Raw genomic sequence first — 25,157 nt, forward strand, 5'->3', positions numbered from 1 at the left:
ATCTCCGGCATAAGGATAATAAGGCTTTTTATTCAGTCATTATTGGAAACCTCGGAGGATGGACACCTAATATTCAATTTGCTTATAGCTCACTTTTGGTCTCTACCTACTCGAGGAACATATGTGGCTCTTTCGCTGATAGTAAGAACTGTTTTTGGGGAGAGAATATAGTCCCACATCTCATTTCACAAGCTTCCTCTCCTGATTTGTCTGGAATCATGCAGCGACTGTGCCGTCTTGCCCTTATTAAGCTTTGGTTACTGGAACTGTGTGAGCTTAGACTACTGGTAACGCACTAACAGCTCCTCAATGTGAAAACACCACGTCACCATCCTGAGGAAAAGGCTCTGAACAGTTTGCATCGGCCTCTCATTGGACCTCAGGCTTTGTAGCGCACTTGAATGCTAAAGGAAGAATGCATCCAGGCCGGTCAAAGCACACTCTGTCGACAGGGTAACAATGTTAGCTTGCAGCTCTGTTGTACTTGGCTTAAGAGTGAGCGATGGACTAAATGGATGTGAATGTAAATACAGTGTAGTGTGGTTGGATAAGGTTTTGCAGGCGCATCTCTCGAAGGCCGAGTGGCTGTTGTTGAACACACAAAATAAAAAGCCTTAATCCTGCAAAAGTTGTTCTATGAAGTGACCTGAAGAACACTAAATGCTAAACAAACTGCACTCTGTGAACCAGATTGCAAAACTTTGAAGCTGAGACAAGATGAGTCTGTATTAGATTTACAGTTGGTCAACAAACTCATCTTATCCTGCACCTTCACCCTATTAATCATGTGACAGGAGATGTTCTTGTGTGTTTGTGGTGTCCTGATTGTGGTGCCTCTGTATTGAGTGTGTCTCTCATGGTTTTAGAGAAAGTTCCCTCTTGTGACCAGGAGCGACAGAGCGCACTGGACGAGGCTCGGCAGAATCCTCGCGAGGCCATTTTCATCCCCGACTGCGGGCCCGGAGGCCTTTACAAACCGGTCCAGTGCCACCAGTCCACGGGCTACTGCTGGTGTGTGCTGGTGGACACGGGGCGGCCCATTCCTGGAACCTCAACCAGGTAATATCTTCTATCGGCAGAAGCATTTTACTTAAACTTTATAAAGACACTGTTTATTTTTTTTCCTGCTATTAGCTTCCCGGTCTCCTGGTAGCAAAACAAGATCTCTGTTCAGTTTATTGGTACCACTAGTGGACAAAAGCAACCTCACTATATAAAGTAGCCTTTTAAAGCTTTGTTATAAACATTTTGACTTAAGTCTGCAGCCATGGCAGCCCTGTGAAGTTTTACTTAGGTATGTTTTTTAAAGCTAAATTGTCAAGTCAGCATGTTAGCTTGCCTACAAAGACAAGGCTAACATGCATAGCACTCTGTGCCTCCAGAAAGCAGGATTCACCCAGGACATTAAAATAGACTTGATTTGGATTCACACAGTACACGAAGAGGAGTTTCCTGGGTGTAAGCCCTGTGTTTGACCCATAAGCTCTCTTAGCCAATCAGAGCACAGTAGGGTGGGACTAGGCAGAACTATATTGGAGAATCAAAAGCCTAAAATGCTGAGATTATTTAGGGGTAATGTCTACAATGTTCACTATCCTAAGAATGTTAGCATGCTAAAAGTTTGTGTGAGGCTGATGGCCGTTCGCCAGTGAAGGGATCACCAAAAGTCATTAGAAATAATCCTGAGTGAGAGATGAGTGTCTGCGCCAAATTTAATGGCAGTCCATCAAAGAAACATTTCATTCACAAAGTCTTCAGTGATCACAGTCTGGGAACCATGAAGAAGCTTTCCGGAGAAACTGTCAGGGAATAACCAAAGTCTTATGATTCATCTTCTGGGAACCAGAACTGTCAGTGGTGTGCAAAATCTGGAGCCACTCCAGTAGGCACATGTTGAGGCATGTTACAGGATACGTGAAAACTTTGACCTGCTGGGGGTTCAACGGGAAAAGTCAGCGAATCAAGTCAGAGGGTTCATCCTCTGGAGCACAATGGACATCTGCACCAAATTTCACGGCAATCAATCAAAAAGTTGTTGAAATATTTCGGTCGGAGCCAAATTGGTGGACTGCGCAACAGACAAATATCACCATCCTTTGATGTGGAGGCTGAAAGCTGCTTTTGTGACTGCAAACACGCATTTCTTGAGAATTCTGGATGCAAGTGGCAGTTTGGTCGACTCATTTGGCAGAACAATTAGCCCGAAGCCTGAAAGGAATATCAATTAGAGACCATAAACACATAATGTTTGGTAAGACTTGTGTGCAGTAATGCTGTTTATATTCCCTTTGGGAAATGTTGGAGGCACAAGAGCTTAAAGTCACAGCGATAGAGGTAGAGAGAAAATGTTCAATAAAAGATGCCCGTTGCCCTTTGCTCATGTTTTTGTTGCTTAAAGTGAATTCCTGTTTAGTATCTACAAGTTGAGTATTAAGACTTGAAACATGGCTCAGGACAGAGAGTCTGGATGTTTAAACACTGCAAGCATGCACCGGGGAATTAATGAGCTGTTTGTGCTCCTGAAGAGGCATCATTATTCTCTCTCCACAAGCCCGTTTATGTTTACGGGACGGGATGAGGTACAGACTTTTTCCCAATCGATGTTTGGCCTCGCTACTATCTGAACAAAGAAGGTAACACAGGTTTAGTTTAAATCTACGAGATACTACCCAATTGTTAATCTGCAGCCTTTAAAACTCTAAAAGAAACCAGAAGAGCAAAATTCTCTTCTGCCTTTCAGATACAGTCGATTGAATGACAGCCTTGAAGCAATTATTTCCATACATGAGAATTTCTAATATTTTTGACGAGACCTCACGTCACTCATTCTGATTTCTTTCCTCTGGACAGCACAGAGTCATGCATCAGACATCCCACCTTGGATCTCTGACTGTGAAAAAAGAATTGACAACCTGCTTTTACTTTGAAAAAAAAAAGCTAAATGAGACGCACATGCTCAATTTTCCATCCTATTCAGGAACCGCTCACACAAAAGAGCCAGGAGAAAACGAGTCATGCCACGCATAATGCCGAACAGTTTGCAATGGCTCTGAATCAAACCTCCGAGCACGAAAAATCTCATTTATTTATGAAGCGAAAAAGAGAGGTTCATCACCATCAGTGATCCTTCACAGATTAACAATTAATACACTGATTTAAAGGATAATAAATTGGACTTTTAGGCAGCCAGAAAAGCATGGGAGGATGTTTTTCTAACAAAGACACACAAATACATTTCTCCTGCACAAATAACTTCTCCAGGTTTTAAGCCCAAAGTCAGATTGTTCTGAGGAGAAAAACCCTAAAAAAACAGGTTTGTTTGGTTGATTGTTCAGTTAATACAGTTAATTCTTCCCTCTTCTCACGCAGCCATGTTCCTGCTGTGCTCTCCTCTCTGCGTAACAGGTACCAGACGCCCGAGTGTGACGGCGCTGCACGATCTCGCGTCTCAGACATCGAGGATCCCTTCCAGGGCAGAGACCTGACAGGTTTTCTTTACAGTTCTTTTTGGTGCTAATTTACTGTCTTTGGTCAAACATTGTAGATTCTTTCAAATGTTTAAGCCCTTCCCTCCTTCTGTTGCTATGCAAAGCTTTGCATCCTCGCCTGACACATGCATATGATTTGAAACAGAAGTAGCCAATAGTAGACGCCTCATTTCCAGCCAGTGATCATCGATTTAGCTGTGAAGTCAGGCAAAGCTAGTCAGATAATTAAGCTAACGTTATCTCTGTGAGGTGGTTAAAAACACTGTGATCTGTATAAAAGACATGGAGCTACAAGAAGCAGTGATGTTTTCATGAGTCAGGAGTGAGTTTGGCCCCCGCGTCCACGTCTTTTTTCAATTGTTCCCAATGAGGACAGAGCGTATGAGAAACGCACCCAGCGTCTTTCTCAGGGTGCTCCGCCTTTTTTGTGTGGCCGCTCCGAGCGCTTCGAGTTGAAAATCTCTGAACTTTTCAGAAAGGCAGTGGTGTCGTCACCGACCCTTTTTTTTCAGGCAACCAATCAGATGGGGTGCCACTCGTCACCCTGGTTACCACCAGTCACGGAGGAGCCACTTATTTTGGCTGTTTCTGTCTACCCTGATATGTACATATGACAAACAAACAAACAAATCACAATAGAGACCAAAAAGCCCGTTTGTGGGAGCAGATCTGCCCGACACTAAATGTTGCTGTAAGTGTTGTGCTTTTATCGCCTTACGCTTTGTAAGCTTGTTGTTAGCTGTGTACTAAGTTAAACCTATTGTTGTCATAGAAACCAAACCCGCGTGCAATGTTTTTTTTTTCTCACCGCACAAGCGCTATGTGGACACGGGCCTTAGTCCTTAGTTTATTAATCATAAATGTCGAAGCAGACTGTTGCCTGGTCGGCTGCTAGCTTTCATATTTGGACAAGCAACACAGAACTTAGATTCGTGCTTTATTTTGAAAAAGTTCAAACTGTATGTTTTCACTTGTATATCTGTTTCAAATGAGGACTAGCTGATGTGTTTGGGAATTATAACAATATCTCAGAGTTTCCACAAATCCAGGCCCAGATTCAACATCCTGTAAAAACAAAACTGCAAACAGCACGAATCTCTTCGGCCCCTGAAGGAACACTAACTCATTATTTCAGGCAGCAGGCTTGTTAGCTAGACATGCTACATTTTGCAAGTTGTTTTAGAGCAGACCAACACACAGTTTGAATGTGTTTTTTTTACTTTTACACCAGTTTACATAAAATGCTATTTTTCGACCTGCATGCTATCAGACCAGAGAGAGGCTTTCTATCACTGTTTGGTGTTGGAAGGTTCGGCTGCAAACATCAGAGACTCTCCTCTGAGCCAGAGGTCATAACCTCTTGTCGTACTCCTCTGCTTGTGTTTCTGCTCACTTACTTTTGTTGCTCCTCTCTTTCCCCATCATTTAAGGTTGCATTGTAACTCTTATTTAATTCCCCATCTGGTGAGTTTACAGAGTCAAGCATGACTCCTGACTGCGCAGCAGATGTGTGGCATGTTTTATGGAAGGTGTGAGTGTTGCGGGGTGTGGTGGTGGTGGTGGTGAGGCTGTGGGGGGCTGCTGGGGGTGTTGGAAACCGCAGGGTGCTGAGTGGAGATATTTTTATGTACTGTAGAGGGATGTTCTGAAGCGCCACAACAAAGCTCAATATTTCATGGTCGTCACATCAAGGCAAGAGGAGAGAAGAATGCTTGAGAGGGCAGTGTATTAACAGCATGCAGCTACAGGTTCGATCCCTCTGTACACACAGGGCCACAATAGCACCTCTGTCGGGGGGGCAGATAAGAGCTCCTCTCCTGAGACCAAAGCCTGGGATCTGATAATGTCTAGTTCAGTCAGCTCAGAAACTTGGATTTGGTCAAATCAAGTGAGAGTCGAGTTGGTCTCATTTTGTCTCTTAAGCAATCTTAAGTTTGCTCTTATCCTGAAATAAAACTGTAAAGACTTAAATACAGTGTCAGATTTTACTGCAGCATCCCTGATCACTTGTGTACGCTTAAAGCTATACTTAACTCAGTGGTGCAAATATTTGTAACGTGGAAACCGTAAACTGAACCACACACTAAAGCCCAAATTACACTTTCGGCATCTATGAAGCAGCATGCGGTCCGAGCGACGTAAATTTTGCCATCTGCTCTTTCTATTGGACTGTATGTGCCAGCATACTGCACAGGTGTGATACACATCCACATGTGCTGCAGTAAGAGCAGAACTGTGTCTACGTCCCGCGCTGCCACTGTTTTAGGCGACTGAATGAATCACAAGTTGTTTACAGTTACTTGCATGTACACAAGCCTGCGTCAGATACACACAATTTAATGGAGCAAACAAAGGCGAGGAACAAAGAGAAAGTGTGTGCAGGGTAATGCTAAAGAGTGGAGAATGGTTCTGGTCGAGATGTCGCTGTCAGGTAGATGCTATCAAAGATGCTAGCAAAGAAAGCACCTACATAAGACACGGCAGCAACATCAGACAGGTTGGACCGACGTTTTTCACTGTAGATCTTTAAAAGTTACAGCAGAAATAAAGTGTGCAGATTTCACTTGCTAAATAGCCTGTATAGTTAACAAACGACTGTTAGCAAGACTTCATTATTTCATTATTTGTCTACATCAGGATAGATGTTGCCTAAATCAGCTGCTCTGTGATCAGTCTCTACCAAAAAGAGATCTTCTGTTTGTGACTCCAGCTTCTTCTGGACAGAATTCTTCCTCTCTTGCTCCTTTTCCCACTGAAATTAGCGAGTTGACGGAGGTTTTTCAGACCTGGGAAGACCCGCTGATTGTCTCTTTTCCCGTTGCCAGTGAAGTATCCTCCTATCAGTTTCTTTTTTGCTGCGTCACCGTCTGACATCACATGTTTATCAAACTTGGCGCCGACAAACTTGGAACGATGTTCGAGCGCTGCTGGGACGGAGACGGGCGGAATTTGTAGCTGAGATGACAAGGAGTCGCAGAAGTTACTGATGGAGCATAGCATCGCGCCGGAAAGGGGGCGGAGATTAGCGTGTCGACACTGGTTTTGTGTTCCCATCATTGCCGATTGGAGTCGAGGCGATAATTACCCGGGTCTACTGCAGAGTCATTTGACCCGAGTCTGAATGCCGATTGTAGCCTTTCCCACTAAGCTTAAAAGCCGGGTGTTAGCGGGGTTTTTGACCAGTGGGAAAGCGGCTTCAGTTCTGCAGAACGCTGGTTATTCAGTTGTATTCATTACTTACTGTATGTAAAAGGTCGGAGCCATCTCCAGGATTTTGTTCTGACACGTTAGCAAGGCTCCAATCCAAATGCTGACAAGTTTTGACAGAGTTCTTATTTATTTTAGACCCAAGCCTGATAAGATGGGTGTACTTACACACTCCCAACCTCGTCTGGTGCAGCTTTAATGTGTTTTTAAGTGTTGGATTATAAAGTTCAGATTCAAGTGAACCAAAGTGTGTTCAGCACTGTCAGAGGTCCTGCACCACACTGTGCCCTCAACACCTGGCCATATCGGCAGCATACAACATAACGGTTTGAGCTTCACAACACCCCAATTTAACACTCGGATTAAGGCGCAGCAAGGCAGTGCTTCTCCGAGCTTGTCGTGTCGTAGGAAATGCTAATTGGATTCACCTGGCGGGGCAGCGGACCACCTCCCACAGAACCCCCCTGAGCCGGCACAAAGGGATTAAAAAGACATGAACGAGGAGGCCGCAAACGCTCAGAGGAGAGGGAGGAGGGGATCCGCTAAGAAAGCCTGGACGAGAGCGAGAGAGAGTGAGAAAAAAAGAATGAGAAGATTAGTTTACTACGCAGCTGCGTTTGAAGTTTCCCTTTAAGAGACACAATTAGGAGGGAAAAATTTGCACTGGCTTCGCGTGCTATTAAAGCCATACATCTGGGCAATTAAAAAGAGCTACCCAAGGTGTTCAGAATTGTGTCATAAAAGTTAACAGGTCTGCACTGCTCAACAAAACTCTCTCATCACCACACACTTCTGTTCCGCCTCTCGCCATGTGCCTCGGCTCTGCTTTTCTGGAGTCTTAAAAACAGCCAAACTCGGTATTTTAGCTCCATTTAAAATATGTTCATAGTGATTCATCAGTAATCGTAAACAAAGGCCAGTTAACAGACACACCATGTTTGTCATTAAGCTCTGGACCAAGTTTGCATGCTTACTTCTACTGTGTAACAGCCGTTTTGTGTCGTACATCTGTCATACTGGTTCATGGTGTCAGGCTTTAGAGGCACTTGAGCTTCACTGCAGCGTAATGACTCAAATTAGTTGTGGAAGGTAATTTCAGTGTATTTTTCTTGTCTCTGATTTATGCCAGGCTGCCCCGAGGGGAAGAAAGTGGAATTCATTACAAGCTTGTTAGATGCCCTCACTACAGACATGGTGCAAGCCATAAACTCACCAGCCCCCTCTGGTGGTGGGAGGTAAGTAGTGCCTTGTACAGTTGAAGAGCCGGGGCAGGATACCTGTGGCTGATGGTTCATGGAACATTTCCACCTCTGTGTTTCTATAATATTTCTTTCGTCTGGTTTTCTGAACTGAATGCTCATGTTTTATCTCAGATCTTGGCACAGACACTGACAGGGGTTTTAGGTTTACATTCCACCAATGCTAGCTCGATATACACTGATGGGATTAAAAAGTATTTGAGGATTTAAGTTGTCCATAACATGGGAAATGTCAATGCACACTGAGCTTGTCTGAACTGAATCTGTTTTGCAAAGCAAACATTTAACTATCTGATTGGAGGGTAAGTTTCTCTGCAGTTTCTGATAAATACCAAGACAAATATCCAGGTGTACATCCCCTTTTTGCACAGGATGTTGGGATTCTATGGAAGCCCTAAGAGACAAGTGAGAGAGAAAAAATGGCGATCCATTTTCTCAGTCTGATCTAAATGATTTTCTCCATGTTTTAAGAGGAGGTGAAAAGAGTTGAAGCTTCGTCTTTCTGAGTTCCTTTTTTGTTCTTCAGTGAAACAGGCGGGAAAAAAAGTCTGCCAATTGGAATTTCTATTCAACTTTTTTTTTTTTTAAACCAAAAGAGTTTGTAGTTGTAATACTCATTTCAGCCACAAGCGACTAAAGTGCACCACTACCCCGTGTTCTGGAGTTATCTTCCGGGTGACTTGAATTTGTTAAACTCATAAATAAGCCGAATTTCATTTTTCATCCTTTTTTCACTCACGAATAAAAAAAAATGTTGACGATAAATAGTCTTACTTGTTCTTAAGTCAAAAAAACCTGAAGATCAGACATAGAAAATAAAGTATAGTATAAGTATAACCAGAATTTGTTTTTCTAACTTGACTCTCAGGGCTTCCGTAGATTTCATTCCATTATATAACATAATGGAACAATCTTTCAATCATCCTATTTTAATATCAGATGTTAGTGCACCATGCAGGATTAAGACTTGTTTACAAGCCCTATACTGACATTCAGTTTATCTTTATTATTTTCATGAGAACTTTCCCCTCTGTGTTTGACTTTATTCTTGTGTGTAGGTTGATTTATTGGTGTAATGTGGTCATAAATAAGTTACTTGCTACTCCCTTGATGCCAATCATACCAGTCATTCTAGGTTTTTGAAACATTCATGTTCTCACTACCATCTGCTCCTCTAACCCTAACCAGGTTTGTTGAGCCTGATCCCAGCCACACTCTGGAGGAGAGGGTGGTGCACTGGTACTTTGCCCAGCTGGATAACAATGGCAGCCACGACATCAACAAGAAGGAACTCAAGCCGTTTAAGAGGTACCTGAAGAAGAAGGCCAAACCCAAGAAATGCGCCCGCAAGTTCACCGACTACTGCGACCTGAATAAGGACAGGGCCATCTCCCTGCAGGAGCTGAAGGGCTGCCTGGGCGTCAGCAAGGAGGGTAAGAGGAGAAGGAAAGCTGTGGAACAACTGACACTGAATATGGGAAATTGGAATATCAAGTCTTTTCATGTTTAACCCTTTGGCATGCAATAAACAGCTGCTCTAAAAAAGTAAAATCAATGAAGTCTCTTAGAGAAGGATTTAGGGGAGAATTAAATGAGTTTGCACCTGAGCCCTATTTTTATAAAGCTTTTGGGGTCTGATGACTCATCAGTACAAAAACTTCTGGAACATCTCCAGTAGAGCTCTGCAACCCAAATTCCCGAAGGCAAACGCGCCCCATCAACGTTTTTTTTTTTTACTCAAACAGCAGTAACATTAACCTCTTCAAAGCCACCAGACTCCATTGACAAAAACAGTCATCTTAAATCACAGAACATGGGAGTTGTTGGTCTACAGCTGCCTCAAACAGTGACTTTGTGTTCCTGTGTGACTTGTTTTTTTGTTTTTTTAAAGTTAGATTGGATCCAACACAATATTTGTGTAACTGAAAAAACAAGAAGGAGCAAACCAATTGAAGTAGAGGTCAACCCGCAACTCTCATGTGCTTTGGCGAAAAAAATGACTGATTTTGGAGTCTGGTGGCTTTGAAGAGAGAGATGTTATTGCAGTTTTCTGGTTTTCTCTTAAACAAAAGGTCCATTTCTAAAACAAGCCGATCTGCAACATTTGCCCCGAACAATTACGTTGCAAAAACTGCAGCCTATTTTTCAGCTGCTGCCTGAGACGATCTACTGGAGCCGCTCCAAACATTTTGTGCCCGTCAGTCATTTAGAGCACAAAATATGTAAAAAGATTTTTTTTCTCTTAAAAATAAGAGAATAAGTCTGTATTATTTTTGTGTAGAAGTGTTAACTTCAATACACAGAACCATTTCCCATTTATTCCCACATGAGAGTTTCAGTAAAATATTAATCATGTCATGGTTTAAGGAAGTCAAGTGAGTCAGTCGTTTAAAAGGAAGGGATGGCGTAAGAGGGGTGCATGTGACAAACAGATGTGTTGGCAGTCTAAATAAGGTACACTGCTGCACTAAGCAGTCTCTGATGAATAATCAGACGACATTAATGTATTAGTGGATCTGAGACGCAGCCTGGACCGGAAAAAACTAACTACTCATCATGACCGTGCAGACAGATCCGAACAGGGATAATTTACGACTGTCAGAGAATGCTACTAGCTACAATCCAAATGTCAAACAGCCCAAATATTTGAAGCATTTAGAAGATGCTCACAGTTTGTGACCATTGCCTGTATATATGAAGTGGACCTAGCCACCGTGTGGACTACAATTTGAAGCTTTGAGTTTGTTTTTTTGTCCAACGCCATCTTGGAACTTCATACTACAGATCGCTGTTCTGATGTGTAGGATTTAAGACATGAAATAGAAATATTCCGCTTTTTCTTAATAGTTGAAACGACTCAAGAACAAGACATCCAAGTCTATAAAATGTCATCTTTGTTTCTTTGCAGGCAGCTCAACGACAAGCGGCAACCAAGGGACAAGGCAAGGGACAAAGTTGTTCAGTAAGGCCAACTAATACGCTTTCACTAACTCTGCTGCAGCTGGCTCCGAGTGCGTTAGCCGGCATTGTTGTGTAACACACTAACATGCACATTAGTTTGATTTATATGCTTACGTGTATTTGCACCAAACCCTTTATTTTTTGCTGTCTGTTTGGTTGTGTTGGTGTGTGTGAGATTATTTGGCATTTGTGCTTCAAAATGTACAGAAATGTTTCACAGACTGTCAAAAAAGATGCAGTGCGATTTGAGTTCAGTTCATCTGTTCAGCTCCAGACTTTAGCGACGTCTTCTGTTTTGTTCCAACACTGACTTCAACAAGAAGATATTGGTCGAAAAAGTCTGAAATGACAAATGTTACAAATGATCAATGATCATCTTCTGGTGAGTGCCTATTTTTTTAGTCGTGTCTGTTGTCTGCTGGAAGCCCCCCTCATTGAGTGATCATTGGTCCCGTTGGTGCTGTTGACTCTGGCCACTGGGACGATTCAGCGCAGCATAGCTCTGAAGTCATGTGTTTACCCTGGCGCTGCCCCCCGGTGCCTGGAGAACAGTGGCTCTGCGGGCATAACGTCAGGCCTGTGGGACCCCGGGCGGCGCTGCCAGGATAAACAGCCCGCTGTATTAGAGGAGCAGAGAGGGAGGCTCGGCCAGTCACCGAATCTCTCACCTTCATGCTTAAGAGCTGGAGGTCAACGACCTGACAGTTTTATACGGCTCCTTATGCTGCCACTCAGGCGCTCGGAGCTGCTGATGATTGTGGAGAGAGTGAGGTATGTAAAGAGAGACAGAGAGAGAGAATGCAGGAAAGAAGCAGGAGGCTGCAGGAACATGTGGCAGCATTCTGCTTTGACTAAGATAGACGGCCATTGTGCTCAGGTATGCCTTGCTGATCCTCAGTGGCCTGGATCCCTTTAAGTCAAGCTGCTTTTGCCAGGCATTAAATCTTATGAAGCTCTGTCGCAGCTTTGGATCGTCACTGGAGTGTTGTTGGACATATTTACAGTTTACAGTACGTGCTTTCTGGAGGAGGATCGTGAGCATGTGGGGCAGAGCGGAGCACATCTGTACGAGGCTCCTCACTCTTTGCACGATGGAAACAGAGAAGGAAAACATCTGAATACCTCGTGTGAGTTTGACGTGCTGGAGACGGTGGCATCGGTCCTCCGAGGAGAATGGAAACCTCATTATAGATGGGAAATGTAGGAGAAGCCCAGGGCGGTGATTTCCAGACAGCTCCAGCATTTCTGCGTGTCTCGTTCACTGTAATGAACAAAATACTAAATAGTTTCACTGTTAAACTTGTTGCAATGCGCTCTGGCAGCAGGGTTCATGATGTTTTGTTCAAAGGTCCTAATTCCATTTAGAAGGACGTAAACATTTTACTTGCATAAGTACAAACACGTGTATGAATGCGTGCACAAACAAAAACACACCAAACATGGGCATACTCAATTAGAAGATATTAAAGGATCTATTGTGAGAGCTTGGAGGTTTTAGTTTGCAGGTTTAGTTGTTGAGCATGTGTAGTTGTGTATTGTAATATATATTTACTGCAACAAACAGAACATGCTGCCAGGATTAGGGCGACTGGAAATACTATGGTCCTACGCGATGGCTGACTTCTTTTAAAAGCATCGACCGCCTGGTAACTTGTTTTATTACCTCCATCTTCAATTGTGATATGAAGTCATCAGATTTCCACACAGTCAGGGAAAGTGTAGGTCCTGCTCATATTCAGTTATAATATATCATTCACAGTGTACGGCAGCAGAGAAGGTTGTAACGTAACCGTAATCTGGTTCCGAAGTGGTTTAGCCGTCTTCCCTGACAGTCATGACGGTAGCAGAGCGCAGCGTAGTAGCCAACAGACTCCAGTCGCCCTGCCTCGGCCTTTGGAAATTGCTTTTAAAGCATTGTACCGTGTACCATGACGCAACCATAAAAACTATATCACAAGGTTTCTCTCTGGGCATCGTCATATGCAAATTCAGTACATATCGCCCAAGCATACATGCTGCTATGAACATGAGCCGGACTGAGGCAGAGCTCAGGGATACACCTGGACTAGTCGTCAGCCAATCACAGGGCTCACATAGAGACAGAGAACCTTTCATGCTCACACCTAAAGGCAATGTTGAGTCACCAACAAACCTAACGAGCATGTCTTTGGACTGTGGGAGGAAGCTGGAGAGAACCCACGCATACACGGAGAGAACATGCAAACTGCACACAGAAAGGCCTCCTACGTCCGAACCAGGATAAGAACCAGGAGCCTTCTAACTGTGAGAAGAGCGTCACAGTCCCTCAGAGGGATGATTGTCCCTAACTTCAAGCTCTGTTGCAGATTGGAAACCAGTTGGTCCCAGTTTAAAGTTGGTATGAGGAGCTTCTAAAGCAGGTCCATGCTGCGATATCCTTATCTGAGGTCGTTAAATACCTCAGCAACATAGATAGTCATGCTGTTTAATCAAACACAGGTATGCTGATGTGTTACAAACGAATGGCACCGCGATAAACTGCGCCCAGTGGTTTAAGGGAAGTGACGGCAGCTGGAGGAAAAGGGATATCTACATAATCAGGTGGAGATGGTACGGAGGATTAGGAAGAGTCCTTCTGGGTTTTGTAGGACAGTAAAAGTAGTAAGCAGCTTTTGTAAAGTATTTTTAAACATATGTTTTCATAATAAAAGGTTGGATTTATACTCTTGGTTTAGATTAATCTTAGTCTTTTGAAATACATACAGTCATGATCGTATAAGTAACATCCTGAGGTCACTGAATACTGATGACTAAGAAGGAATAACGTTGCCAGAGGCCATTCTGAGCTTCCTGCAACGTCCTGCAGGTGAGGTTTGCCTTGACAAATACAGTCAGGTGTTCACCTGCTTGATGTGTCCCGTCTGCTGATTTATGTCAGACTCCTCTCCTCTTTTCTCGGCTCTAGCTCTCCTGTTTGTCCTGGCTGTGTCCGTCATTAGGCAGGAATGAAAGGAGGGCATTATGAGGCAGGCCTGGCACCGAGGCTGCAGGACCATTAGAGGGCCCAAAGCCCGTCCCCTCAGAGCCAACAGCAATTACTCCTCACCACTTGTGTTTTAATTACTGTGACATCAGCTCGACACACTGTACTGTGCTGAAGGTAGCAGAGGTCAACAGAGAGGACTGTGGCGCTTAGATAAGCTCACCATCACTACCAGTTTCTCTGATGAGTTTGCTTCCTTATTTCGCGAGCTGACAGTAAACGCAGACCTGTGTATCCATCTCCTTAGCTAAGTATGTTCAGGTATACCATGATTCCCAGCTCTGTAGCCAAGTGTCTTTATCGGCCGGTCCCAGGTGAGACGGGCCGATTCACCGCGAGACAGGATCTGCTTTCAGCTCTTTATCACAAGTGGGGCCAAGGTGTCCATGGAGAGGCCGGGTGCTTTGTGTTGTTAATGGCACAGACAGTGTCCTCAGTGACTGGGAGGAGGACCATTCGCTGCTCTGGAGCCTGGTAATTGCAAAGCCGATTCATCAGCACTACTGGAGCTCAGCTTCTTACAACGGAGACATTTATCTGAGCGAGAGAGAGGAGCAGCATGACTTCACTGGAACGAGCTATCAGGAAATATTGTGGCACTGCATAGTTTAACAGGTGGAACATGCCCCTAATGCTGCCAAGGTAAAGGGTTTTCAGACTGAGTGTACAAAATGCTACAGTTCTTGTACTTGAGTTCCCCCCTCCTGCAGGCACCACAGAGGCAAAACTGCACTCAAATAGCAGCTGGTCTGAAGCTTGACGCCAGTTCAGAGCAAAGAGTTAAAAATGCAACAAGTTGCAGTGTGCTGGTCTGCAACGCTCTGAAACCTGCAAGTTCTTACAGCAGGATGACTCCATGTATTATCTGCAGGTGTTTTTATGGCAACTGTAACTCCGGTAGAACGGAACTACTCAGGAGACTTGTAGCTGGATATTTTGAAGTGGCCTAAAATATGAATAAGGGAGGCGTTGGTTTAGCTCAGTTAGAGCTGGTGCCCCATGTACAGAGCCTACAGTCCTCGTGGCACTGATCGCAGGTTCAACTCCCGGTCTGCCGGACATTTGGCACGTCATTCCCCACTCGCTACTCTCCATATTTCCTGTCTGTTTTCAGCTGTCTATCAACAAAGGCAAAAGCCACAAAAAAAAAAAAAAAATTAATCAGGACTGTGATTGTGAAATACTCGCACAAACAGTGGCAACAGCATACCTGCTGTAAAATACACAGGACAGTACTACTCAAATTTATACCTTAAACTTGAGACATAAGGTCTCTTCACTTTGGTTAATTTCTGCCGTCTAAAACAAGAGCAGTTCAACAGCTCCATTTCATTATTTTGGGCTCCAAAGGAACTCCCTTAATCATAAAATCTATAAAAGAAGATCTCAGTCTCGTTCTCTTTGGCGGCATCTATCACGATAAACTGTAACTGTGTTCAAAGAAGAGGAAGGAAATACTTTATGACACAAACGGTAATTTACAGTTAGTAACATAAAAATGTCATATCTTAAAATGCAAGCAGTCGTATGCGAGTTGTGGCCTCGATCTAACTCATCGTGGAAAAACGAGGTGACCATAATATTTTATTGTTTATACTCAAAGTGAAGGTGAAAGCAATCATCGCAGGACTCGTTCATGTGGACGTTATTCTTTTGATTTATGGAGCGCAGGAGGGATTCTGACGCTTTAAGAGTCTGGACAGAAATCTTGACTGTGAAGCAAACGCATCGTCTCAGACTACAGAAGCTTCCAGACTGTGCAGTGAAATCAGCTGGACGTGTATTTCATAGCTGACATAACCAGCGCTGACAGAGAGTGCACCTGCACAGCCCAACCCCCCTCAACACACACGCACAGACAATCTCACGTAGGTCAGTAGAGAGTCGACACACACACACACAGGCTGCAAGCATTGCCAACACACAGCATACAGAGAGATGAACAGATAAACACACTAACAGCAATTCAAAAAGCACAAGAGGCAAACGTGCACGCTTACAAACACAAATGGAAGCACGCACACGCACACACACACACACACACACACACACACACACACGGCCTGAGCTCTCACGGGGCTCTGGAGGACCTCTGCTCCCCTCTGACAGCCATCTGTAAGCAATCTAAGCTCTTTACCCATCTCCTTTTCTCCCAGGCCTCTCCTCCTTTCTTTCTCTCTCTCTCTCCCTTCTTCTTCTTCTCCTCTCTGCCCCCTCACACACTCCTCTGATTGATGAGCGAGCAGTCCATCCCCTCTGCAGCAAACTGACTGTCCTATGCAGTTTCAGCTCAGCGCAACTTCAGAGACCTGCTGAGTTATAGCTTGGTTGCAACATAACGTCAGCACATGTGATGGTAGAGTTTGGGTGAAGGTGGGAGACAGCTGCTTAGCTGTGAATCATTAGTTGGTAACCATTGACTTTATCCGATTATAAGCTTTACTTCATGAGAGGCTGTTTTGCAGATGCCATTTTTCACTTAGCTCACTGGTGGCCCTTTCCCACCGAACTCAGTGCATTGACGCGGGATTTCAGACACAGCAAGACCCGCTTATAGATGCCGATTGTCTCTTTTCCCATTGCCAGTGAAGTATCCTCCTGTTGGTCTCTTTAGTGCTGCGTCACCGTCTGACGCCATAAACGCGGCAGAAACAGTGTTAGTAAACAGAGAAGATGTTACAGTGGTTAGGTCTTTATTGTATCCATTACTCATTCAGTCTGTTTCTCAAACTCGGCGCCGACAGATTTGGAACGATGTTCGAGCGCCGCTAGGACGGAGACGGGCAGAATTTGTAGCTGAGATGACGAGGAGTCGCAGAAGTTACCGACAGAGCATAAAGGGGGCGGAGATTTGCGTGTCGACACGGGTTTTGTGTTCCCATCAATGCCGGTCGGAGCCAAGGCGATAACTACCCGGGTCTACTGCAGAGTCATTTGACCCGGGTCTGAATGCAGTTTGTAACCTTTCCCACTAAGTGAAAAAGCCGGGTGTTAGTGGGGTTTTTGACCAGTGAGAAAGCAGCTTAGTTTACTAAAATCCTCTTTCTGGTTAAAAAACGTAGTTTAAAAAACGTGACGTGATTGAAACAGTGAGAAAGTATTCTTCTGAAAATGTTTAATGTCCTGTAGCGTTATGCAGGTAAAACATGAGACTCAGGTAGGCTGTGATAAAAGTTTAGTGTGGTACAAGTTTAATGTGATTGACTGGCAAAATCCTGAGTTGTACACAGCTCTATGCATCACTAATAACATGTATTTTTAAACTATATTGAACTATAGTGTCTAATATAATATGTGTGTGAGTCTGTCTGAGTGGGCTTGTGCCTGTTGGAGCGCCTTGTTAGCACTGTCTTGTCACGCTACAGCTCTGTATGAGTGCATCTGCATGCTGAATACTAAAACAGATGAGTGAATACATTTTCTTTTTCCTTTTTTCGGTCTGTCTTTCTTTCTGTTCCCAGTAGGTCGTCTGGTGTGAGAAGAGAAGGGTCCAGAAGCTGAGACGAGAGCAGAGGGCACAGAGGGAAGGCATCTGTACGCTTGCTGACAGGAAAAAGAAAGATGGAGCAGAAAAATTAGGAAGTTCCTGAGTAAAAAAAAAAAAGGGAACAGAAAAAAACAAGAAAAGAAAACGAAGCGGCGCCAAAATATTTGCACTTTCTCCTCCCTATGTTTGACATTTTATCTGTTTGTTCATGTTGATTTTATTCTCTTGAAGTGACTGAAAAGGTCGAAGTAAGAATGAGAATATATTTGTAAAAAAGATGAATCACCACTGGAAGACCACATCGCCCCCCTTGTGTTTCGTCTGCTGGTGTGAGTCTGTCTGTCCTCAGATAACAGAAACACACGGCTTCTGCCTATTACATTAAATTTACATTTCCCCTGTTACATACATACAGCACAGAGGTCAGTGGTAACCTGCTAAAGAGGAGTTTATAGCGAGTCGCCTTCAGCACGTGATGCTCAATATAAACTCAAAGTCAAAAACGATCATTGGCGACGACCAGTTTAAACAAATGTTGCATGGGAGCATGCATTTATAAGTGACCGGCATGTTTTAGAAGTAAACTGTGAGCATTACGTTGAATTTATCTGCACAGAGTGAGCTGGATGAATCCCCGTGCACTGCACAGAACCTTCTAGATTCTTAACATTTTGACAGAAGAGTCAGATATTTGGTCATAAGGTCCGAGATGTGTTACGTCTGGTTAATGTTCAGTAAAAACGAGTGATTAATTACTTTACTTTCTTACCACACAGTTACTCAAAGGTTTGATTAATTTGCAACCCAAAAAAACAATGCAGGACCATCATGCTGTAGTCTGCAGGTTTCTCAGTTAGCCTGTTGTCTGCACAGGATGTCTGCAGGGTTTTATTGTCAAAAAATAAATCAAAACAGAAAAGGTGACAGATTGCAGGAGTAGAAAAATGTGTCACACAATGTGTTATATGTTGCAGTTATCACGACCCAACCACTGGATTAGATTTAATGTTGATGCATAAAATCATTGATGAATGCAGCTTTAGTTTTAGTGAAGGTCATTGGTTTAGGCTGTCCCCATTCACTATTAATACTTATCCCCACAAAGAGTACTGAACATCAGTAATAACCCACAAAATGGTGAGCCAATAGGTCCAATGTGAGACGGAGGGAGGTGACGTGATAAGACATGACTTATGAGGCCGATGTTCGAGATAGGAATAGAACAGACCCTAAAGGAAACCTTTAAATAGACCTGACCCCTTATTAGAAAGGAACAAGACAGATGCTAAAGGGTACCGTAAAACAGACCTAACCAACAGTCAGACAGGAATAAAACAGAGGCTAGAGGGTACTTTGAAATAGACCTAACCTTGTGTTAGAAGAGAAGAAAACAGACCTTAGTACAGATGCTAAAGGTACCTTAAAGAGACAGGACAGGATATCGTAAAGAGACCTAACCAAGTGTAAAACACAAGCTAAGGGATACCCTAAAAAGACCTACACAGGTGCTGGACAGGAAGAAAACAAGCTGAAACATATCTTTAAACAGACCTAACCACTTGTAAGAAAGAGAAGAAAACAAAGTGTACTTAAAAGAGACACACCCCTAAAACATATCTAGTCACAAAAAAATAAAGAAAGCTTGAGGGTACCTTAAAACAGAGACTAAACAGAAGCTAGCTTGTTCGCTAAAGGGGGCCATGACAAAGCGTTGGTACTTGAGGACTGGGGATGAGAACATCACATTTGTAGGATTTTACAGGAAAATTGTGCAAAACTTTTGAGAAGTTATGAACCATTGTAGGAGGAGATCTGTTTGTTCCCACATGTCATGCGTCATGCTGTTGTTATATGCGTACTTTGATGTTGGCTGATTTTAGTTCTCTGCTCATTTAATGTGATATTCATTTTCTACACAATCAAACCTGAAAAGAGAGAGTCTGCTTTTGGTGATCATGGGTTCATCGGGCTCTACTGGCTACAAATTACAGTAACATGAACAAATCTGTGACAAAGACCCCCTGGTGGGGATTTTATCTTCCAAAACAGCAGACAAAGATTCCAGAGAATGAGCTTTAATAAAAGCAGCAGGACAAGAGGCGGCACAGATGACTAAACGGAGCAGTAAACACAGTAAGATGTTTACATGGCTCATTCTCCTGTTCACATCAGCTCATTTCAGCTTCATATTCACCTTTATCCAAGTTATTGTGAACAAGACGTGGCATTTACCGAAGCCAGGTCCTAAGATAAATATTTGAGTCTCCCCTGTAATACCGGAGCACATTTTGTGTATGTAAACACATTCGTTGTCTGTAATCCAACAGTTGATGTCAGTCCGGCTCTGTAAAACTCTTACCACCACACGTACTTGGAGCGTCGCCACTTTATGCAAGACAACCCAGTAAGTCTTAGAAAATACCCCCCAGGGCGCCCAGAGTAATGGGAAAATGACCGAGCAGGGAGGAGAAAACACCAGAAAAAAGAGACGTTTTGGAATGTAAAAAATAAATTTTCTTCCTCACATTTGGGAACAATTGTTTCAGAATTGGAGAATGAGGATTTTGCTTTTGTGGTCCGAGTGCTTGTGTAATTGTTTTGAGTTATGTTTTCCCCAGAGCCGCTGCAGTGGCTCACAAAAAGGCTCCTATTGTAAATATGTACAATAACCTTTATTTGATTGTTTGTTTTACTAAATTTCACTGTGGGGCATTTGGCTGCTCACTTACTTCACTGTCTGTTCTGGATTATTGTAAAAAAATATATACTCTCACTGTGTTCACATCATGTCAAACATTAGCCTGTTACAGTAGCTAACTCACAACATTTAAAGAGCTTAGACCAGACTGGATGTTATCAACTCTGAGCACTGTTTGTTTTATCTGAGGAGGACTTATTTGACTATTTCAGCTGGTGTTTTACGATTCCTGCCATCATCACTGTACACGCTCAAGAATGTATACAGTTTCTGGTGCTTAATCCGCTACAATTGCAAGTCCAGTCATGTCTAATTTGAACTGGACGCTGGTGCCAAGAAGGAGAAAAGAAACGTCTCTTTCTGTGCAGCCTCTCTCCTGAGTGCTGCTTCAGTCCAGGTCTGAACACTGGGCTTGTGTGTCTGCTGAAGTGCTTCCAGACGCCGCAGAGCCGCAGATCACATGAGAGATCTAAAACAACCTAACAGGCTAGTAATCACTGCTAATCACGATGGGAGGCTCACAGATGACTGTCAGTCCGTCAGATTGTCTCGCTGCTCAGCGGCCACTTTTCCACGGCAGAGCTTCGACAGGCGTGTCAGGACGTCTCAAAACGTTTTGACAATTTTTCTTATTCATAGCTGAAGAATTAAGATCTGCTGGAAAACAAAACACTGAGACATGTGGCCTTTGGGTGAAGTTGCTCAATGTAAATGATGAGGCTCGAGGTGCAGCCGTTTGGCTAAGCAGTGAGAATGCTTTCCCACCCTCACACGGGCCGTTCTTTCTGACCTATTTATACCTGTGTCACAATAGACACTAAAAAGAACAAAAGGCTGTCTTAAAAACCCGCACTGATAAAACGCCGGAGCTTATGAAATGCATCTTGGCACACAGCAGCAGCCTACACCTGGGTTCCATCACTTCTCTGGGTAAAAGAACTGTGACATAAATTAAAAGCGGCCATAATGAGAAAAAGGTCTGTAGACGCTCACATTTAGAACAACTGAGAAACAAACATCCCACTTATTTCTTTTAAAACACCTCACTGTTAGTGACTGAGGTGTGACCACCTGTAGGCTTGATTTTAGCTGCTCAAGCACCGAAGTCTCAGACAGAGCTGTCGTTCTCTCCTGCAGAAGAACAAAGTCCAAGTGCAAACAGAACAGGGCGACGGTGCACTCTTCTGCTTTGACTAATGCAAGTGTTTTTAAAGCTCGTTTATGAAAAAGGAGCAAAGTTCAGATAGATTTCACTTTTCCAGAACTACAAAGAGAATTGACGTCATGGTTGCACCCTGAAAACAAAAGCAACAATCAGAAAGATCCTGAAGCGTTTCTATTATTCAAACTCTGCTCAGTTTGGACTTGTGCAATGGAAAAGCATTTCAAAAGAAAAGTGTGGGGCAGAAGGAGCGCAATACTGCCCCCTATTGGTAAAGACAGCTCACTACAGTCTGCAAACATTGTACCCTGATAGGCAGGTATGCACAGGGAGTTTAAACAAACTACACAGTATCAGCCAAGCCTGTCAAACTTCATGACCTGTTAATAAACACTTTTAAAGAACGCCTTTCTCTCTCGGTTTCCTTCATTTTACCAAAAACTCAAACAACAGTGTGACCTGAAGAAGTAAGAACTGCACACAAACCTATGTTGTTTGATTACATAATAAAAACATTAAATAATTATAGTTATAAAGTGCCCAACCTGAACCGTCTCTCTCTCAAACTTTGCAAATAAAATCTGCTACAAAAAAGGTTCCCTGACAGAAACACCGTAAACTTTATGAGACAAAACATTTGTCATTTTCTATTAAATTATTCATATTAGAATTGTTCTTCATAGATGACAAAAATCACAGGCACGAGTATCACAAAGTATTTGGACCAGGAAAATAAAAGCACAATCTGTCATATAGAATAAAGATTTGAACAGTGATGACCATGTGAAATGTCCACATCTGAAATATTTGAATAAAAATATATTAAATTAAGATATTAAGGATAATAATGAATAAACGTTGATTATCTGATTAATTAAATGTTCAAACGTGACGACAGAGATGTTCTGTATTTTTTAAATTTGTCTGTGGTGTGAGATTCTGTGATTTAGTGATGAGACTTCAAAGGTGCGGATGTTTTGTCAGTGCGTGATGGGAGGTGGGGGGCTTGGGGGTGAGGTTGCCGGTGATGGGGGGGCTTTGGAGATGGGGGAGGCAGGGAGGGGAGTATCACAGATGAAACTGGAGCCAAGAGGCAGCTGCAGTACATCTGTCTTGTACTGACACATGTGGCATTTGACTTCCAGTGTGAAGTTCAAAAGACTTTTATAATGACGCAGCTGCTTAGAGATGTATGTGCGTGTCTGTGTGTGTGTGTGTGTGTGTGTGTGTGTGTGTGTGTGTGTGTGTGTGTGTGTGTGTGTGTGTGTGTGTGTTTTCTGCTTTGTTGAAGGTGGGGAGGAGGATGGGCGGCTTGCCAAAGGGGTTTCATAGGTGAGGACAGGAATTTGGGGTTTTGAAAGTGACGTGTGGGCAGTACAGGTGCTGCATGATGCTTAGACTTTTGTTTTCTAACATGTTTCACTCTCCTAAAATGCTTTCCCTCTAACAAAAGGACTTAATATAATTTAATGTGGAGATTAAGAAGAGCACCAGCTTTGCTTGTGACGCATTACTGTGTTTTTTTGCCTTGTGTGCATTGAAACACTTAGAAAGACATCAGAAACACCATTACAGGTAATTAGAGAGGCCCATTAGCTTGTGCGATAGCTAAACATCAGTGGTGGGGGGATGATGGTGCACACTGTTCACCATTTGTGCCTGCAGCAGCACCTGCCCAGCAGCCTGAGCTCGGGGTCAGGGGGGTCCCTGCCAGGAGGCCAGGGCTCAGGGGTCACAGGTCATGTTCCAGACAGGCGTATCCACACGGCTATTGAGAGCTCAGCTGCAGGAACAGACTTTGCAGGTGGACGACGTATTTTACCGTCAGATGCTCACTGATCTTTGCTCTTTATAGACGGAGTTCTGTGATTTCCATCGTAAATAAACAGTGTAAGCTCGAGGGCAAGGACATTACGGACTAAATGATAGTTTGCTTAATGGCTGCAATTTTATCTTTGGGGGCAAATCAAAGAACATAGAATAAAAGTGCCCATTCTGGCCGATGAAAAGCTCACACTGTTGTTCAAAATGTCAGAAGTGAAAGCAGCCCTACACATATATACCTTTTTATTAAGCTATGATACAAAACTAAGATAACAAACAGTCTACAATGCTCTCTTCTAAGTCACCACTGTTTCTGTCTCCTGCTGCTTCGACTCGTTTGTATTGTTGTGTGAATTTGTTGATTTAAAATGTTGGCACAGATTCAAACTAATATTTGTGTAACAAGAAAAGTAATCTGATGGCATTCATTTTATCTTATCAGACCAGTTACAAAACAACGTCTATGATTTAAACATCTTTAGACATCGTTTGTTCTCCAAGGCCTGAAAATAATCTCAAGAAAAAGCCACACGAAGAAGAAAATATGAGATGTTTAATATTTGAGATGCATCAGTAGTTTGAAAAGTAAGGATGCATAATTTAATAGTGAATAATAAAGATTGAATGTGAAACTAGCACTTTTTTCTTTCTGTTCTTGTTTACAGGAGCTCTGTTGTTTTCTGTCTTCAATACTTGAAGTATTTCACACGTGAGTCAGGGCAGCGCAGGTTCCTCTGTGGCTTGTGATCTGTTTCTCATCACCTCCACTCCTCAGGGGCCAATTAATATTTATTTGTACATATTTCACTCAGGCTTAATGACAAAGATTATTTTCAGCCACAAATGATGTGGTTTGTGTCGAAGCTGGGAAACGTTTGCACACCCGATATTATGATTAAGTTCATCTTTGTTTGTTCGTTTGGCTCGTGCAACTCGGCAGCGAAAAGCAGTTACTGCTAATTTATTCTACAGGCAGGTGTGTGCGTGAGTGTGTGTGTGTGTGTGTGTGTGTGTGTGTGTGTGTGTGTGTGTGTGTAGCATCATGATTTAATTTTGTCACTTATTACCTGTGTTTTACAAGTGGAAATGCCTCCTGCGCACACATATACATCAGGATATGTGTGCAGAGACACGCAAACACAAACAACAACACATTCTGACCCGTGTTTCACTCACAGGTTTAGATTAATCGTCAGTGATCCATGTGAGGAAATGAACAAAGAAACAGGATGTGCTGGTGAGGACGAGGACATTCATCAGCTGAAGTTTAACAATGGAAACTTCACACGGAGGTAATGAGGTTTATGTGTAAGGAAGATTTTGGGCAAAGGAAAAACAATGTCACTTTTTGTTACAGAGCAGTTTAAAGAAACGAAGCCTCACCGCGATTCTAACATTTTGTTTATCCACTTTATGTTGGGTATGAATCTCCATTTTGCTCAAATATTTTTATTTCAGTAATAATACACTTGGCCTAACTTAACTGAGATAAGTTCTTGATTGTGCGACAGAGCTCTGCTTAACTTGATTTAAACGCCTTCATGTCATCTTCGCTCATTTTCTCTCTTGGATCAGGATCACACAGGTTTATTATGAGCGTGTTGCTTCTGTCAAAGCTGCAGGATTGACTGACAGAAACTGAAACATCCAAAGCTTCAGACTTAAAGACAGCAGGAAGCATTTCAGGCCAATAACAGCTGACTGGAGCCCTTTTTACATAGCCACAGCGACAAAGCTCTGCCATCATGCCGCCTTTCCCATTTTACATTGGACCAAGCAACGCGGGCGTAAAGTGTGTGTTTTTTCAGCGCTCTGGTGTTGCTGAAGAAAACGTGCGCGAGGTGTAAACAAACAGCACGTGCTTCAAATACACACACACACAGTGCTGCTCCGCCCTGCCGGCTCCGCTGTTCACACCGACGCCTTTTCTCTGGTGCCGGCTCAGAGGCGGAACGACACCATTCTGCCTCCGTGCGTTTTACATAGAAGACAGAATGTAAAAGAGTCGTAATAATCCCGCCTTAAACTGGCAGTGTAAAAGGGACTGTT

At 43.2% G+C, this 25,157-nt stretch overlaps 1 protein-coding gene across 9 annotated transcripts in view; it reads left to right on the forward strand.

Moving 5' to 3' along the window:
- Window positions 1-22,003, forward strand: part of smoc1 (SPARC related modular calcium binding 1) — a 57,646-nt gene extending 35,643 nt beyond the window's left edge. For 6 of the 9 annotated variants that reach the window (XM_069661497.1, XM_069661498.1, XM_069661502.1 and 3 more), the window contains 6 exons: window positions 867-1,059; window positions 3,406-3,488; window positions 7,825-7,930; window positions 9,143-9,387; window positions 10,863-10,896; window positions 17,399-22,002. In XM_069661497.1, the coding sequence (XP_069517598.1) occupies window positions 867-1,059; window positions 3,406-3,488; window positions 7,825-7,930; window positions 9,143-9,387; window positions 10,863-10,896; window positions 17,399-17,438 (701 nt within the window). In that variant the 3' untranslated portion in view covers window positions 17,439-22,002. Of the gene's footprint in view, window positions 1-866; window positions 1,060-3,405; window positions 3,489-7,824; window positions 7,931-9,142; window positions 9,388-10,862; window positions 10,917-17,398 lie in introns of all 9 variants that reach the window. The other 3 variants (XM_069661499.1, XM_069661501.1, XM_069661500.1) reach the window with 2 other exon arrangements.
- Window positions 22,004-25,157: the final 3,154 nt, after the last annotated feature.

The sequence above is a fragment of the Semicossyphus pulcher genome, unplaced genomic scaffold, assembly GCF_022749685.1.
Source record: "Semicossyphus pulcher isolate SPU_LCO1_2020_fin unplaced genomic scaffold, fSemPul1.0.p SCAF_14, whole genome shotgun sequence".
Taxonomy (NCBI): domain Eukaryota; kingdom Metazoa; phylum Chordata; class Actinopteri; order Labriformes; family Labridae; genus Semicossyphus; species Semicossyphus pulcher.